The sequence below is a fragment of the Molothrus ater genome, chromosome 19 (genome assembly GCF_012460135.2).
Source record: "Molothrus ater isolate BHLD 08-10-18 breed brown headed cowbird chromosome 19, BPBGC_Mater_1.1, whole genome shotgun sequence".
In the NCBI taxonomy this organism is placed as follows: Eukaryota; Metazoa; Chordata; class Aves; order Passeriformes; family Icteridae; genus Molothrus; species Molothrus ater.
The window spans coordinates 9196954-9212160 of record NC_050496.2 but is presented as its reverse complement, the minus strand read 5'-3'; the positions used below and the strand labels follow the sequence as shown (position 1 = coordinate 9212160).

At 40.6% G+C, this 15207-nt stretch overlaps 1 protein-coding gene across 8 annotated transcripts in view; it reads left to right on the top strand.

The window, feature by feature from the left end:
• The window catches only part of BPTF (bromodomain PHD finger transcription factor), a 54683-nt gene that overhangs the window by 9652 nt on the left and 29824 nt on the right, over window positions 1–15207 (top strand). For 7 of the 8 annotated variants that reach the window (XM_036394392.2, XM_036394391.2, XM_036394386.1 and 4 more), the window contains exons 2-6: window positions 3117–3939; window positions 11096–11319; window positions 11474–11674; window positions 12169–12357; window positions 14956–15120. In XM_036394392.2, coding sequence (XP_036250285.2) covers window positions 3117–3939; window positions 11096–11319; window positions 11474–11674; window positions 12169–12357; window positions 14956–15120 — 1602 coding nt within the window. The remainder of the gene's footprint in view (window positions 1–3116; window positions 3940–11095; window positions 11320–11473; window positions 11675–12168; window positions 12358–14955; window positions 15121–15207) is intronic. The other variant, XM_054516841.1, reaches the window with a different exon arrangement.

Genomic DNA, 15207 nt, shown 5'->3' with positions numbered 1-15207 from the left:
GTGTGGTTTGCAGTGTGGATGGGGAGTGTTGAGGTGCACAATATCATAATGTGCTGCAACTGTGAGGTCTAACACAAATGAAGCACACATTTTCTAATCCAGTCTACTTTTCCTATTGTCTGTTTTATTATTACTTTTGAAATTTCTGCTCTTTCTACCAAAGCAAACAGGAAAATTCACAAATTGCTTTAAGTAGGAGATGGAATGGTGTGACTAATGCAGCCACAGGTTGTATTGTGCTTGCACCAAAGCACAATTCTTTATTGTGTTATTATGACACATTTATATCCTGATAACACATTTCTTCTAGATCTGCAATAGCACCCTTGTGCTTCCTTTGTAAGAGGAAGTGTTAGAGATTAACTATTTCAGAACATATTAGGAATGCCTTGTTTTAAAGTTCTTTTTTATTCCCTTATTACTTTCATGTGACAAATCTACAAGTGGCTTTCAATTGCACCAGTAGATGTTTAGATTGTATATTAGGAAACTCTGTTTTGCTGAAGGCTTGTGAAGAACTGGCTGCTCAGGAAACTGGTGTAGGTCACCCTGGAGGTGTTTGAGATGTGTGGATGTGGCACTTGAGGACGTGGTGGTGGGGCTGGGATGGTTGGGCTTCATCTTGAAGATGTTTCCAACGTTACTGATTCTGTGATTCCATCCCATGCTTATCTCGTGGTACAGAGACACCAGCAAATCAGTGTTTGGAGTCCCTTTTGCCCAGCAGTGGTCCTTCACTCTGGTTTATCTTTGCCTGGAATTACTGGGGGATTTGTCACTTCCCATTAGTTGAGGCAAAGCAGGGTGAGTGTCCTTGCTGCTCTCTTTCTTGGAGGGCTGTTTCATGGCATTGCTGTGTGACAGACACATTTTTCTGCTCCAGAAAGAATTCTGGTCGATATCTCTGCTGCCTTTTGTGATACTTGTACTCTGTGAGGGCCATCAGGGATTTCAGAAGATCTGTCCTGTGGTGGTGTCCTGCATGCCCAGCCAGGACTGCAGTGTTGAAGGGACCTCCAGGACTCCAGAGTGGTTTATTGTGTGGGCATGGCTTCTTTTGCTGTGGGGTCCTCTAATTAAACCAGCTGTGGCTTATGCACATATGATTTTGGGTCATGGTGGTAGAAAAGTTGAGTTGAATCTGGAGAACACTTGCTTTGTGCCTGGCTGTGAAACTCCTTTGTCTTTGTGTGTTTGCCATGATTAAACATTTTCCACTGCAGAGTGCAGAGGCATGTTGGAAGACACTCATAGAAGCATTCCTTCACTTTCCACAGTCAGAACTCAAACTTGGAAAGTTATTTTTATCCACAGATGAGCTTGACCTGTTACTTCTGTAATGGAAACATCTTGCAGTTCATCTTCTCTATTGTTTGGGTGTGTAATTTGTTGTACAAAATTTCATTCTGTAACACTGGAAAGGGAGAGCTGTGTCTGGAGCCTTCTTGCCATACCAGTCTAGGGGTTGATTTATTTTTTTGGAATCATTTGTTGTGCATCAAGATGTTTCTTAGAGGTGGCTTTTCTTTCTGGTAACTTTTTTTCCCCTTTTCAATGCATTAGTGTTTTAATGATGGTGTTTCAGATTCAGCAGGATCTGCCTTAGCAGCTTTTCTCCCACATTAGACTTATTTTCTGTATTTCTGGGAGTATTGAATGGAGTAGGGTGGGTTGAACAAATGCCACAGAGAACCATTTCCATTTAGTGGTAACATCCAAGCAGACTGGAACTCACTTTATCTCTTCATTTCCTTGAACCAGTTTTTGGGGAGCTCTGTTATCTGCAGAATATGGTTAAGAAATAATGAATGTGAATCTTAAAATTCCAGACTATTTGTTGTATCAGGACACACAAAGTTTAATAGATGTCCCATTTTAATAAGGAAATGGCTGCTGTGGATAGCTGCAGTTTTTCTTTGGAATTTCTCTGTGCATGAAGTGTCCTGCTGACACTTGTCTATGGACAATGGATAATTTTGACATTTATTTGTTGACCACAATCTTAGTGTGCTTAGTAAGAGGACCAGTTTTCCTCTCAGTTCTTGGATTAAACCTAGATGATGGTTTATGAGATTTTTCTCAACTTGTTTTTTTCTAGAAAGGGAAATAAGCTTAATGAGTGCATCTAAAACTTTAAACTGATAGCTGAGAAATAGTTGCATGTAGCTGGTTATTTTGACAGAAGATTAAAATATTTCATCTGTGAGGTAGGGGCATTTAAAAAAACATTCCTCTTTTATTTTTCCTTCTGCTTGGCATCAAGGGTAGTGGAATTCAAGGCAAGAAAATGCAGCATCTTATCTGAATTGACATCTGAGACTGAATTAATTATGCTCAGTGTCTTTTCTTTTAGGTAGTAAAACAGCTCTTTAGATTAGCTTTTATTGGTAAACTTCATCCTTCTCTAATTTTGCCTCTTCATCCTGTGGATATGGCTCCTGTTTCATTGAAGCATGAGGGTGGATTGGGGGGGTGGTTGTTTGTTTTGAGAAATTAGGAATTTTTGAAATATTTTCATAAAATACCACATTTACTTTCTGGTTTTGGTTTGTAGGTAGTCAGAAGAAACATTCTAGTTAGAAAGCAGTGGGTAATTTGCTTTAGGGTCTCTTTTATATTTTAATCTGGTTGAGATTGTTGTCCTATGACATCTGCTTGAAATGAGCATTCCTGGATGCCCTTGCTGGATAGGAGAATAACTTGCAATCATTGAATACAGAATACCTGTTTGGAGTGTGATGTTTCAGGTTTAAACTAGTCAGGTTGAATAAAAGCGAGGAAAATTATTATTTTGGCTGCAGGAAATGTCTTTCTTTTTAAGTAGTTTAAACAATTACATTCCTAGATATCATTTTAAAGCTTCAAAAGATGTACATTGTATGGAAAATGCAATTCCTGCATGTGTCTAAAGCAAAACTTCAGATATCTTGTGTTTTATTTTCACACTGTTAGTTAAAGAATAAGATGATTAGCTGACTTAACACATTTCTGTAACTGTGAAGCTTGTGAAGCCTTAATTTGCATTAGTTCAGAATGTTAACCCAGTGATTGATGACAGATGTTCAAACACGCTGACCTGTGAACAGCAGAATTCTCACTGTTGTTTCTTATTCCAGGTAGGAGAAGACAGAGAGCACATCGTCCTCGTTCTCCAATATTGGAAGAAAAAGATATCCCACCCTTGGAGTTTCCTAAATCCTCAGAGGACTTAATGGTGCCTAGTGAGCATATAATGAATGTTATTGCCATCTATGAGGTACTAAGGAACTTTGGCACTGTTTTGCGCCTCTCTCCTTTTCGTTTTGAGGACTTCTGTGCTGCTCTGGTAAGTCAAGAGCAGTGCACACTTATGGCAGAGATGCACATAGTGCTGTTAAAAGCAGTTTTACGTGAAGAAGACACTTCAAATACTACCTTTGGACCTGCTGACCTCAAAGATAGCGTTAATTCCACTTTGTATTTCATAGATGGAATGACGTGGCCAGAGGTTCTGCGGGTATATTGTGAGAGTGACAAGGAATACCATCATGTTCTTCCTTACCAAGAGACAGAGGACTATCCTTATGGACCAGTAGAGAATAAAATCAAAGTTCTGCAGTTCTTAGTGGATCAGTTTCTTACCACAAACATTGCACGTGAGGAGTTAATGTCAGAAGGTGTCATTCAGTACGATGATCACTGTAGGGTCTGTCACAAGCTCGGGGATTTGCTCTGCTGTGAGACTTGCTCGGCCGTGTACCACCTGGAGTGTGTGAAGCCGCCCCTGGAGGAGGTGCCCGAGGACGAGTGGCAGTGCGAGGTCTGCGTGGCACACCAGGTGCCTGGAGTGACTGACTGTGTGGCTGAAATCCAAAAAAACAAACCCTACATCCGCCACGAGCCCATCGGCTACGACCGGCACCGGCGGAAATACTGGTTCCTCAACAGGAGGATCATCATGTAAGTGAGCCAAGCACTGCATCCTCTCTGAGCAGCCATATTGTGGGTTCCGTGCATCGTTTAAATTGCTGTTGCCATCTTAAAATTGCCCTTTCTTTAGATAAGGCTGCTGCTTGCTGTTTATTACTAAAGACCATGTAAATAATCCATATTTATCCCAAATTAATACTCTCATAATCTATACATAAAAACAGGACCTCAGGCTTAATATTAATGTACTAAAACACATGAATGTGAGGCAAAGAAAGGGAGTATTAATGAGAACTCCCCAGTTTCTTGTAGAAGTTACTGAAGAGAAGTTTGATTCTCTTCATGATCACATGGTGTGTAGGACACTGCTTGTGGTCTGTCACCACAGTGTTGGGCTGCCAGGTTCTGGTGCCAGTTTGATGCTCTGCTTTTGAAGCTGAAACTTCAGAGATGCTCAGAGGGATTCATTGTTACTAGAAAAGCAGAAAATGTTGCATTGAACGTTGTTCTGTAGTGCAAAGAAAGTCACCAGAGAAAGTTGTGCCTGTCTTTGAGGGAGGTACTGTGTGTGTTTCACACAATTTCCTGTTACTGGTTGGTCTCAAAATACAAATGTACCTCGAAATATTAATAGGAGTCAAACCCTTGCTAATGAGGGCATTGTGCCCTGGATTTTACCTGAAAAGTTGAATCTGAAATTCATTTTTCACAGGAAAATGGCTAAAGATTGATTTTGTCACAAAAGACTGTTCTTATCTAATTGTTCTCATAATGGAGGAGAAAGAATATTTAAGTGAAATTAGTGCTATTGTTAAATTAGAAGAAATAGAGAATTTAACAGAGCTCTGAAAACACAGAAACACAGTTTCCATTCAGTGTTACAGAGAAAATAAACCACAGCTGGGTACCTTAACAGAATTTGGTACAAAGCAGGTTACAGTGAACGTTAAGATAGTAGCCAGTGTGTTTAAAAGGGACTGTGAGGTCTGCTGATGGTGTTACATCTTGCAAAGAAGACACTTCTAAGGGCTCATGGTATTCCTTTAAAATGTGGGGCTGTTTCTCTGGGGTATTGTCAGCTGATGCTTTAAGTGTTAATTATCTCTGCTCTGTTTCCTGTGTTCTTCTTTCATATTCGTAAAAAAAGAGTCCATGTTTGATCTTTTTTAGTTTCTCTGGGTTATAAATGTCACAGTAATGCCAAGTAACCTTTCAAAGGATGCAGGGAATCTTTTATACTCTTTTTTTTTTTCCCTATATACGTGCTCCATGTTTATACTCAGTCACATGCTCCACAGTGAGGGGTGCATCATTCAGGTGGTTCACCAGGATGTGATGGGCACCTGAAGCTGTTGATATCCAATTATTCCATTGCTTCATTCTGAATTTCCTACCTTTTGTTTTCAGAAAATGTGTTGAAATTTTGATTTTTACAAAAAGCCTGGTTGTGAAGGACAAAGCTGGGATTATTTTAGTTGTGCTTTAATAACTTCGGGTTACTTCTGCCTTGGTTTTGTATCTTCCTCCTCAAGCTCTTGAGGAAAAGGTTGTTCTAAAGATGGGTTTGTCTTCACTGTTCTCCTGTACTGGCAGAGATCTGGGAATTAACATTAAAAATCCAGATCACTCAGGAGCTGATTTTGAGATAAATGGGCAGACTTTGTTTCCTCCCTGTATGTAGGCAGATAGGTAATTATTTTTAACCAAACTTGATCTGTGAAACAATGTTTTTTTTCCCAGTGAAGTAGAGTATTTGATGTTCAGAAGGTTTTGATACAGGCAATACTTCAACATACTTCAAACTAAAATGAATCATGCAGGTGCTTCGTGATCCTTAGAAATCTGCACATGTGAGAGTTGTTTCTTTCTAGCACATTGGTAGAAATTTTAACTGCACTTAGAAGAGACATCTTCAAAAGTTAAATGTGTTGAGTTTTTAAAAACCAATATTTTGCATTCCTTTTAGGTGTTCTGTGGGCAAATTTCATCATAAGGGGTCAAAAGTAGTACAGAACTTAATTCCAGGGAAATGCAACTTTAATAACTCACATAGACATTAAACTCTGTAATTTCAGTTTTTAAATTCAGTAAGCATGCTGTATTGCAAACCCAACTTTTTGCATATATTTACTTATTTATTTATATATATACACACTGAACAGGATCAAACCACACCTGATATCTTGGATAACTGAAGGGTAACTTAAGGGATAACTGCCAAATGCTAAAACCTGAGATTCGTGAAGTTATATTATCATATCAACTTTATTAAAATGAATAGAAGATATTCCCCAATGCCATGTGATCAAATGTATCAGAGGAAACTAATAGATCTAAAAATAATCTGCACAAATACCAATTTGAAATCCTGCCCAGGAGGATTAGAGAACTGAAATCCTAAATTCTTGGTGGTTTTGTTTCTCAAAAGGGTTTTCAGAGCTTTCTACTTCTTCTCCCCTCTTCCCTTTTAAATGTCATAAATCCAATCTACTGCTGGTTTTCCTACCTTTTAAAGGGTTTTGTAGCTTGTTCCCTGACACTTTTATTTCCATCACTTGCCTTTTTGAAGCCCATCATTGTGGGATTTTTTCTCTTTTCCACCTCTTCTGTTTTACAGAGATGGAAAAGTGGACACTGGAGGAGTCTCCTCATGAACAAATATCAACAAAATTAAAACAGAAAACAGGCCAAGAGCAAATTAATTCCTGACGTTTTTGTTTCAAGCTGTTTACAAATTAAGGAGGATGCCTCTGGGTCAATTGCATTTGTTTTACTTGTGAAGATTATTTCTGCAAGTTATTAACTCAGGAGATTTGGGACTTTGACTTGCATTGTCCTTCTAAACTGCTGCAGTGTTTTAACAAGTTTATCTTTGTAGAAATACTGAGATGCTTTGGATTTATCAATTGTCTGTGAAAACAGAAAATGAAACACTGTTTGGCTTTCATTTTGATAGCAGAAATAGGGCACACATTGTTATTCCTGAGTTGTATGGATCTTCCTCAACAGTCAAAAGCAGTTTCAGCTTTTTTTGTCTGCAAGATTTGTCATGCTGTTTATGTTCTTAGGGGGTCCTCCTCTATTTTCTGTAGTTAATTTACAAGGGTTTGGGTCTTCATTTGAATAGATTGCTTTAAACAATTTCCTGAATTCTTCAGTTTCCAAGTATCATCATGGAATTCAGGAAGTATCTGCTACTGAGTACTAAATATTTTGTTATCACCTTACTTGAAAGTTTGGATTATCTTCTGTGTTGCTTTTATCAATCTTTAAACTTGTCTCTGCAGCCTGCCAGTGAATAGTTCCTGGCAGCCAAGGAGGCTGAAAGAGGTAGGAACTAATCATGTGATTCTTTTCTCCCTCCTTGGCCTCACACTGTGTGTGACTCAGCTGAGTCCCCCTGTCCAGCACCGAGCTGGCAAATCTGCCTGGGCTGGCTGAGAGCAGCGCTGGGAGCTGCTCCTTGTCAGCCTTGGATATTCCATCTTTTTATGACAGCCCCTCTGATTTCCTCAGAAAATCATGTCCCTTCAGTAAACACAAGATGATGTTAAGGGAAACTTAGCTGGAATTATAGAATTGTTAATTTAAGTCTTATCTGAGTTGGCCAAAATGGATTGCATGGAATGATTCCTGCTGTGTGCTCCAAGTCTTCCCCTGGCACACATCTGAGTCTTGGAAAGAAGGCTGGCCAGAGATGAGCTTGGTGTAAGTACACAGAGCAGACCAACCAGTTTGTGCCATTTCACATTCTGTCTGTGCTTTTTCCAGAGAAAACTCTTTAATTCCTGAAATTCTCTTGTTAAGGTTGTGATAGTCTTCAGATCAAAACAAACTTTGTGCTCAAACCCTGATACAAATGAAGGAGAAGAGTATTCAAATACTCTTGGATAACCTCATTGTCTGTTTCTAGAATATTATCTGAGCAGTTCTTTAATGGGCAGCACTCACATCACACATGGAGGGATCAGCTCCAGGTGCTTTCTGCAGAATGCTCTTGGTGGTTTGATGTCTCAGCTCTGCCCACTGAGCCCTGGGGTTTACTGGTCTGCAATACAATAAAGCTTTACTGGTGCTGAAGGCTTTTCCTTGAGTTATCCAGGGAAACTGGAAACAGCAGTTAATTGCTTTTCAGTCCACTGGAACCTTGCAAACCTGGAATAGAAAGAGCTGATGGGAAGGGAAGAGCCAGATGCTGCTTGGGAGGTTCAGGTGACACATCCTCACCCTGGCTGCATTAGTGCAGCTGGAGCAGTCTCAGATTTGCTGAATGGGGGGAGAAACGTGAAAATAAGAAAACACTTGGATGGTCACCATGAAAAGAGAAGCAATGTGTACAAGATGCTTGTCTGGCAGATGGATGCAGGCACAGCCTTTCCTCATGGAATATATTGTCAGACTTGATCTCAAAGGTCTTTTCCAGCCAAAGTGACTCATTTTATATAAAGCATTTATATTGTTGCATATCTAGGTCATATGAGAGGATGTATAAATGGCATTATCTCTCTAGCAAATAATCCTGTAACAGCTACAACAGAAGGGATCAAAATGAAAGATTCAAGGTCCCTTTTTGGTCAGTTAAGAAACAGAGTAATAACAGCCTCATATTCTACAGTCATGTTTGCCAGGAGCACACAGCCTTACAACTGCTGCTCTGCAGGGTCTTGCACTTGCCATTTCCCTTGGGCACTTGCCAGGGAAAACTCAGAGGGCACCCATTCCCTGTCCTTTTTAGTTAAGCATTTTCTTTCATCCTTTTATTTCCTCTCACTGTGTAAAGCTCCATTCTTGCATTCTCATCTCCCCCTCCATCTTGGTTTTTGGGCGTTTGCCTTTATCTTCCTCTTCTGTGGCTTTTGTTCACCACCAGTAATGAAAGTGCTGTCATTCCTATTGTTGTTAGTAAATAACTCTTGGTTTAGAGGAAACATGGTTTAAACAGTTGTTTTTCTTTAACATGGAAGTTTACAGGCCTAGAATATTCCATAGAGTCAAATGATTGTCAGTGTTGAGCTGTTACATTTTGGTGTGTTGTACGTGATGGTCTTCCTGAAATGAGCTGTTTTCTGAGAAAACTTGTCAAACTTAACAGGTTGATGTGGTTAAAACTAATGGAGTATTGGCATTTTAGAGGGATAAATGGATAAAGCAGAATTAGTTGCTTTTCATGAGCAAAGGCCTTTACAACAGAGATGCAAGTTTCTTTGCAAAACACCAGGTTTTATCATCAAAACCTAAAGTCTGTTCTGCAATAATGATTGTGACAAGTTAGTAGTTGAATTTTGTGTAATACTGCCTCTATTAACTTCACAACCACCTTATCTCAGTAGTGTTCTGTTTGAGTTACAAATATGAATTGGTTCACAAATACAGAGTGGGAAGCAGTAGAACAACAATGATCAAGTTGCCTTAAGGTTGTTTGTCTTTCTGAACCCCTGAAGCCAATTTGTGCCATTTTTAATATGTAAGCCATAGGAAGGGACCCAGTAGAGAGGAACCTGCAACAAACCCCACAAGGGCAGAGGATGGAGATTTCCAGTCAGCTTCCCATGGCTGCCAGCACCCTGGGTCAGGGCTCCCAGTGAGCCACAGGCCTGCAGTGCTGGAACAGGGGGTGCAGGGGCAGCAGGAGTTCGGCTCCTCTGCCCAGGACAGGGCCAGGCTGGGCCATCAGTGGCACCCACACGGTGTGGGAATGTGCTGTGGAAATGATGGGCTCGTGCCAGCCTGGGTCTGGTCCTTGCCATTCTGGATCTGGCTTGTGCCAGCCTGGGTCTGGCCCTTGCCATTCTGGGTCTGGCTCTTGCCATTCTGGGTCAGGCTCTTGCCATTCTGGGTCTGGCCCTTGCCATTCTGGGTCTGGCTCGTGCCATTCTGGGTCTGGCTCTTGCCATTCTGGGTCTGGCTCGTGCCATTCTGGGTCTGGCTCGTGCCATTCTGGGTCTGGCTCATGCCAGCCTGGGTCTGGCCCTTGCCAGCCTGGGTCTGGCCCTTGCCATTCTGGGTCTGGCTCTTGCCATTCTGGGTCTGGCTCGTGCCAGCCTGGGTCTGGCCCTTGCCATTCTGGGTCTGGCTCTTGCCATTCTGGATCTGGCCCTTGCCATTCTGGGTCTGGCCCTTGCCATTCTGGGTCTGGCTCTTGCCATTCTGGGTCTGGCTCTTGCCATTCTGGGTCTGGCTCTTGCCATTCTGGGTCTGGCTCTTGCCAGCCTGGGTGTGGCTCGTGCCAGCCTGGGTCTGGCTCATGCCAGCCTGGGTGTGGCCCTTGCCAGCCTGGGTCTGGCTCTTGCCAGCCTGGGTCTGGCTCTTGCCATTCTGGGTCTGGCTCGTGCCAGCCTGGGTGTGGCTCTTGCCATTCTGGGTCTGGCTCGTGCCAGCCTGGGTCTGGCCCTTGCCAGCCTGGGTGTGGCTCGTGCCAGCCTGGGTGTGGCTCGTGCCAGCCTGGGTGTGGCTCGTGCCATTCTGGGTGTGGCTGCTGCTGCCCCCCAGGATGGAGCAAGCCGAGCTGAAATGCAGCAGCTGCAGAAGCACTTGGAGCTTGCTGCCTGTGCTCTGCAGGCTCCAGGAGAGTCTGTTACCTGAGGTATTCATGGGGCTCCCCTGGGCCTGTGGCCCTGCTGAGGTGCTGTTGGCACCAGTAATTCTGGGCTCGTGGGCTCATGGAGTACTGCAGATTAAAAATGTGGAAATCCCTTGATCTTTTCAAAGGGATTGTATTATGACTCATCCCTTCCTGGTGCTCTCACAGGTGGATGCTGTAGGATGCCAATATAAAATATTTTATGAGTGTGACATTCTATACTTTGAATTTTCTGTCTGTGTTTTTTCCTGAATATGCTGTCAGAAAGTACCATTATGGACTCTGGACTTACAAATTGTTTCAGACTTAGTAGTAAATTACTGGTTAAAGAAATAGTAAATATAATAAGAATAAACCTTGTTGTCAGATTGGACAAATGAGTTTTAAGGAGACTTCAAAGCTTTCCTGAGCAAGTTGTCATGAGAACTGAGGGGATGAAGAAAGGGAAGGAAACAAGAAAGGAATATTGATATTAAACTGGGTGCATATGAGCAGTGTGATTTATTTATTATATAGTTTCATAGTGCTCTGTAGATAGCAGGTGATAGCAATTCTTGTCATTTATCCAGATATTTGAAAATCAATATTTTTAAAATACTCCTACAGAGAGGAAGATTCAGAAAGTGAGAAGGATAAGAAAATCTGGTACTACAGCACAAAGATCCAGCTGGCAGAGTTAATTGAATGCCTGGACAAGGATTACTGGGAGGCTGACCTATGCAAAACCCTGGACGAGATGCGTGAGGAAGTTCATCGGCACATGGATGTGACAGAGGACCTTACAAACAAAGCAAGGGGCAGCAACAAGTCTTTCCTTTCTGCAGCAAATGGTAGGAATATTTGGTGTAATGAGAATAGATGCTGCACTTTGAATCAAATCTAGTTTATCTTACATCAGAAGCGGGATTTATGTCATGTTATTTGTGCTCCGTGGCTCTGGAGGTGGTTTGTTGTTTCATGTTGACAACATGCTTTATATTGTAGATGAAATTTTGGACATTATCAGAGCAAGAAAAGGAGAAATAGTGGAAGATAAAAACACAGGAGATGAGGAAGCAGAAAAGGCTAAAAGTGATGTTGATAATGACCAGACAGATGCTGAGAGAGACAAGGAAGAATCTGGAGACCAAGATAAAATTGAGGAAACACCGAGTGAGCAAGATGTGGAAAAAGAGAAAACAGAAGGTAAAGAAACTGACTGTGCTTTAACAGCTCCATTTAAGTGAAGTGAAGTGAACCCCCATTTATTTAAGTGTTGATGCAATACTTTGTATGATTCTCTTAAGATATTTCTGTAATAGGTGATATTTGTCAGTTGCGTTGTGCTTTGTTGGAATTGTTCTTGTTAAGTGATTTCACCAACTTTCCTACTTCTATACAGCTGGCTCCTAGATACCCTGCCTTGAGGTACAGGTGGCACTTACAGGTTGTGACCAGCATGTTTGTAGTAAGCCACAGTTTTTAACTTTTTCCTACTCACAATTGGTTTGTTCTTTGATTCTGAGACAATATCATCTCATAGCAAAAAAAAAAAAAAAAAGGAAGGGAAAAAGCTTGCTATTTTTCAGCATTAGCAAACAAACAAAGCTGCTGAAGTTGCTTTCTATGGATGATGCCAAATGACATCCTAAGGCATAATAAAGAACATCCCTAAAGTTTTGTTGTGCGTTTTACTATAGAGGCAACAGTCGTTGGGGATAAAAGTAACTCTGTGACCTCCAGCACTGATGACAGCACCACAAATCCTCCTGCAGGAGAGAATAGTTGCTCTGAAGGGAAGGACGCAGTGGGGTGTCAGTCAGAAACCCTTGATAGCAACAACGTGGCAGAGAAGAAGGTGGCATCAGAGCTCCCTCTGGAACTCTCAGGTACAGAAGGCACTGTTACCAATGCCTCTGTAATTTGGGAAATCTGTTTTTCTCTCTGATTTGTCCACTAAAACCATTCCCAGCATATATCACTCATGCTGTTTGCTTGCAGTGCCATCCTTTACTGCTACGTTGTCATTATTAACATTTCAAAGTTAATTTTCTTGCAACTGGTGCTTGAAATTTGTGGTCCTCCATGACATTAGCATTTGTTTCCATGCCTTCCAAAGACAACTATGGCTAAGCTTTTTATTTTCTGTTTTCTCTACATTTTATTTTTCCATAGTGATCCGTAATGATTGTTAGCATCCTCTCAAAGTTTATTTCAAATCTAATTTGCTGCTGGCTTGTTTATTATTTTAACCTCTCATTTACTGTGTAAATTACTAACAAAGTGTTTTCATTCATGAGAATAAACCATTGCACTGAAATGTCAAGATTAAAATTATCATGCTGGAAATTTTAAACAGATTTCAGAATTATAAGCTCAAGGGTTATTGTATTTTAACATGTTTTGTTCTGCCATGTCAGTGACTCAAAGGTAATAATATACACTATTTAAAATCAGACAAAGTTACTTTAGGAATAAGTGGGAGTTAAGTATAACATGAAGCATGAGTGTACTATTCTAGAATTACTTTATATTACATTTAGTATTATATTCTATTACAGGATTTACTACATAACCAAATGTTGTTGTAAACAGCTGATCGCCATTAAAATTATCAGGATTTTCTTTTCAGTTTTATTCTCAGTTCTTAAAAATCTGAACATGTGTGATGTGAACACACTCAGTGTGTTAGGTTTAAAAAGGGGTAGTAAATGTTTTCCCTCCTACAGAAACAGTTCTCCATGCAGTCACAGTCTGCAGCTTTTCAACTTATGAAAGTCAGTGCATCCAAACCTTGTAATAAACTTTTCTGAACAAGAGGACAAAATGAAAGCTAAGATTAATCTGTAATCTGCAAGCCTCATAATGCTCTTTTTAAGTACAGAAAATGTCCTGATGTACGAGACAAAAGCCATATATTTTAGATACATGACCAAATATTTTTGCCAGTTCTCCTATTTTTTATTCCCTTTTAAAGTTAAAATAACTGTGTAAAGATTTAATGGAAAAGATACAGAGTATAATTTTGTTTCAGACACCTTTATGGGTTTGTATTTTATTTTAAAGATTCACTTATATATTTATCATTATTTATTATACTTTCACAAGTACTTTTCTCCTTCCAAAGCTTCTGCGTGAGTTGTATATTCATGGGCTCTTTTTTGGTAGGAAAGTGTGTGTGGAGAGGGTTTTTCCTCATGTCTAATTCACTATATTCACAGCAATGTTTGTGTTCTTGCTATGAAATTCAGTTTGAGACTGACAGAGAGAGGGAGGGTTACTGAACGAGGATCAGTGAGGCAGTTATCTCCAGATGAGGGGGAAATAGGGTAAAATGCAGAGATAGATGAGAATGTCTGTTACCATCCTTGTTAAATGCAATTTGAATAATAATCTTTATTAAGAGTCTGGTTTGGGTGCTTCCATTCTCCTCCAAACAGCAGCCATGGAAACAGGTCCATTTCTCCTCAGAGTAAAAAGGGAAGTGGATCAAACAGTGGTGGTCACCCATTTGGCACAGTCAGAAATCAGGATGCATTCAGATTGGGGATCCTCTAAGAATTCCAGAATATTTCTCTGATCCATCCTTCTGCTAGGAGTGAATATTTCACAAAAACCAAGTTTTGTTCTCTCACTCTTAACAACATCAGAATCCCTGATGCTTTGGAATAATTCTAGAAACAGGCAGATCTTGTAGATTTTAAACAGCTGAGCTGTCTCCCTTTGGCTCTAAGCCCAGGAGACATTGCTGAGTTTGCTGTTTTGAGGGATGGGGGCTTGTTCCTTCTGGGAGGGTGCAGGGATTTATTTTGAGGTAGCTGCAATTCAGTGATATTTAGTCCAAAATTCCTACTGGGGCAGCACAACAGGTGAGGTGACAACAAGGTCCAGAGCTGTCAAGACAGTAACAAGGACAGCTGAGGACCAGAAACCCATTTGAAGCCACATCAAGATCCATCAGATCAGGAAGGGGCTGATATTTTCAGTGGGCTGATATTTAGAGTGTGCCAATGGAACAGATTCCTGAGAATGAAGGTGCTGAGGAAGAGACAATCAAAGACTCATTGGAAAACAAGGGAAATTGAAAGGTGTATGCTCTGAGGAACAGCTAAAGCACAAGAAAATTAAAAGAGAGAAAATCAGATGCTTCAGGAAGACCAAATTTTGTGAATTCTAAATGCAAAATGATCTCAGAGTTATCTGTGTGTGCATCTAGAGAAAAAAAATTTCTTGGATGAAATACAAATATATTTTAAATACAGGTATGAATTTCAGTTCTTCAGAGATGTAGAAGTTGAAACTGCTTGAAACAGAAAAAAAAATACTGTCATGGACACAGTGCTCTGAAGGGAATTAATATTTTCTATGATGTGTTTCCCTTCAGCCCAGCAAAACATGTTCATCTGCCTTTTTTTAATGAAAACTTTAAAAAGTTTCATTGGTCCAACTCAAAAGAAAAAACTAAAACTGAAGTTGTTCTTTTGTAGAAGAAACTGGTCAGATGGTCCCCAGCAGTGGTTCTGCTGCACCTCCACAGGCAGATGTTGAGAACAGCAGTGGCAGCGAGCTGGGCTCTGGCCAGAATGACTCCATTAAGACTCTTGATGATGCTGAAAATGCAGAGAGGGGATCCCAGGCTTCAGAGGATTTAGGTAATAACAATGATGATGATGATAATTATATTAATAATAATAAGGATGATAAGGATAATGACATCTCCAGCTTTCATTTTATGCATC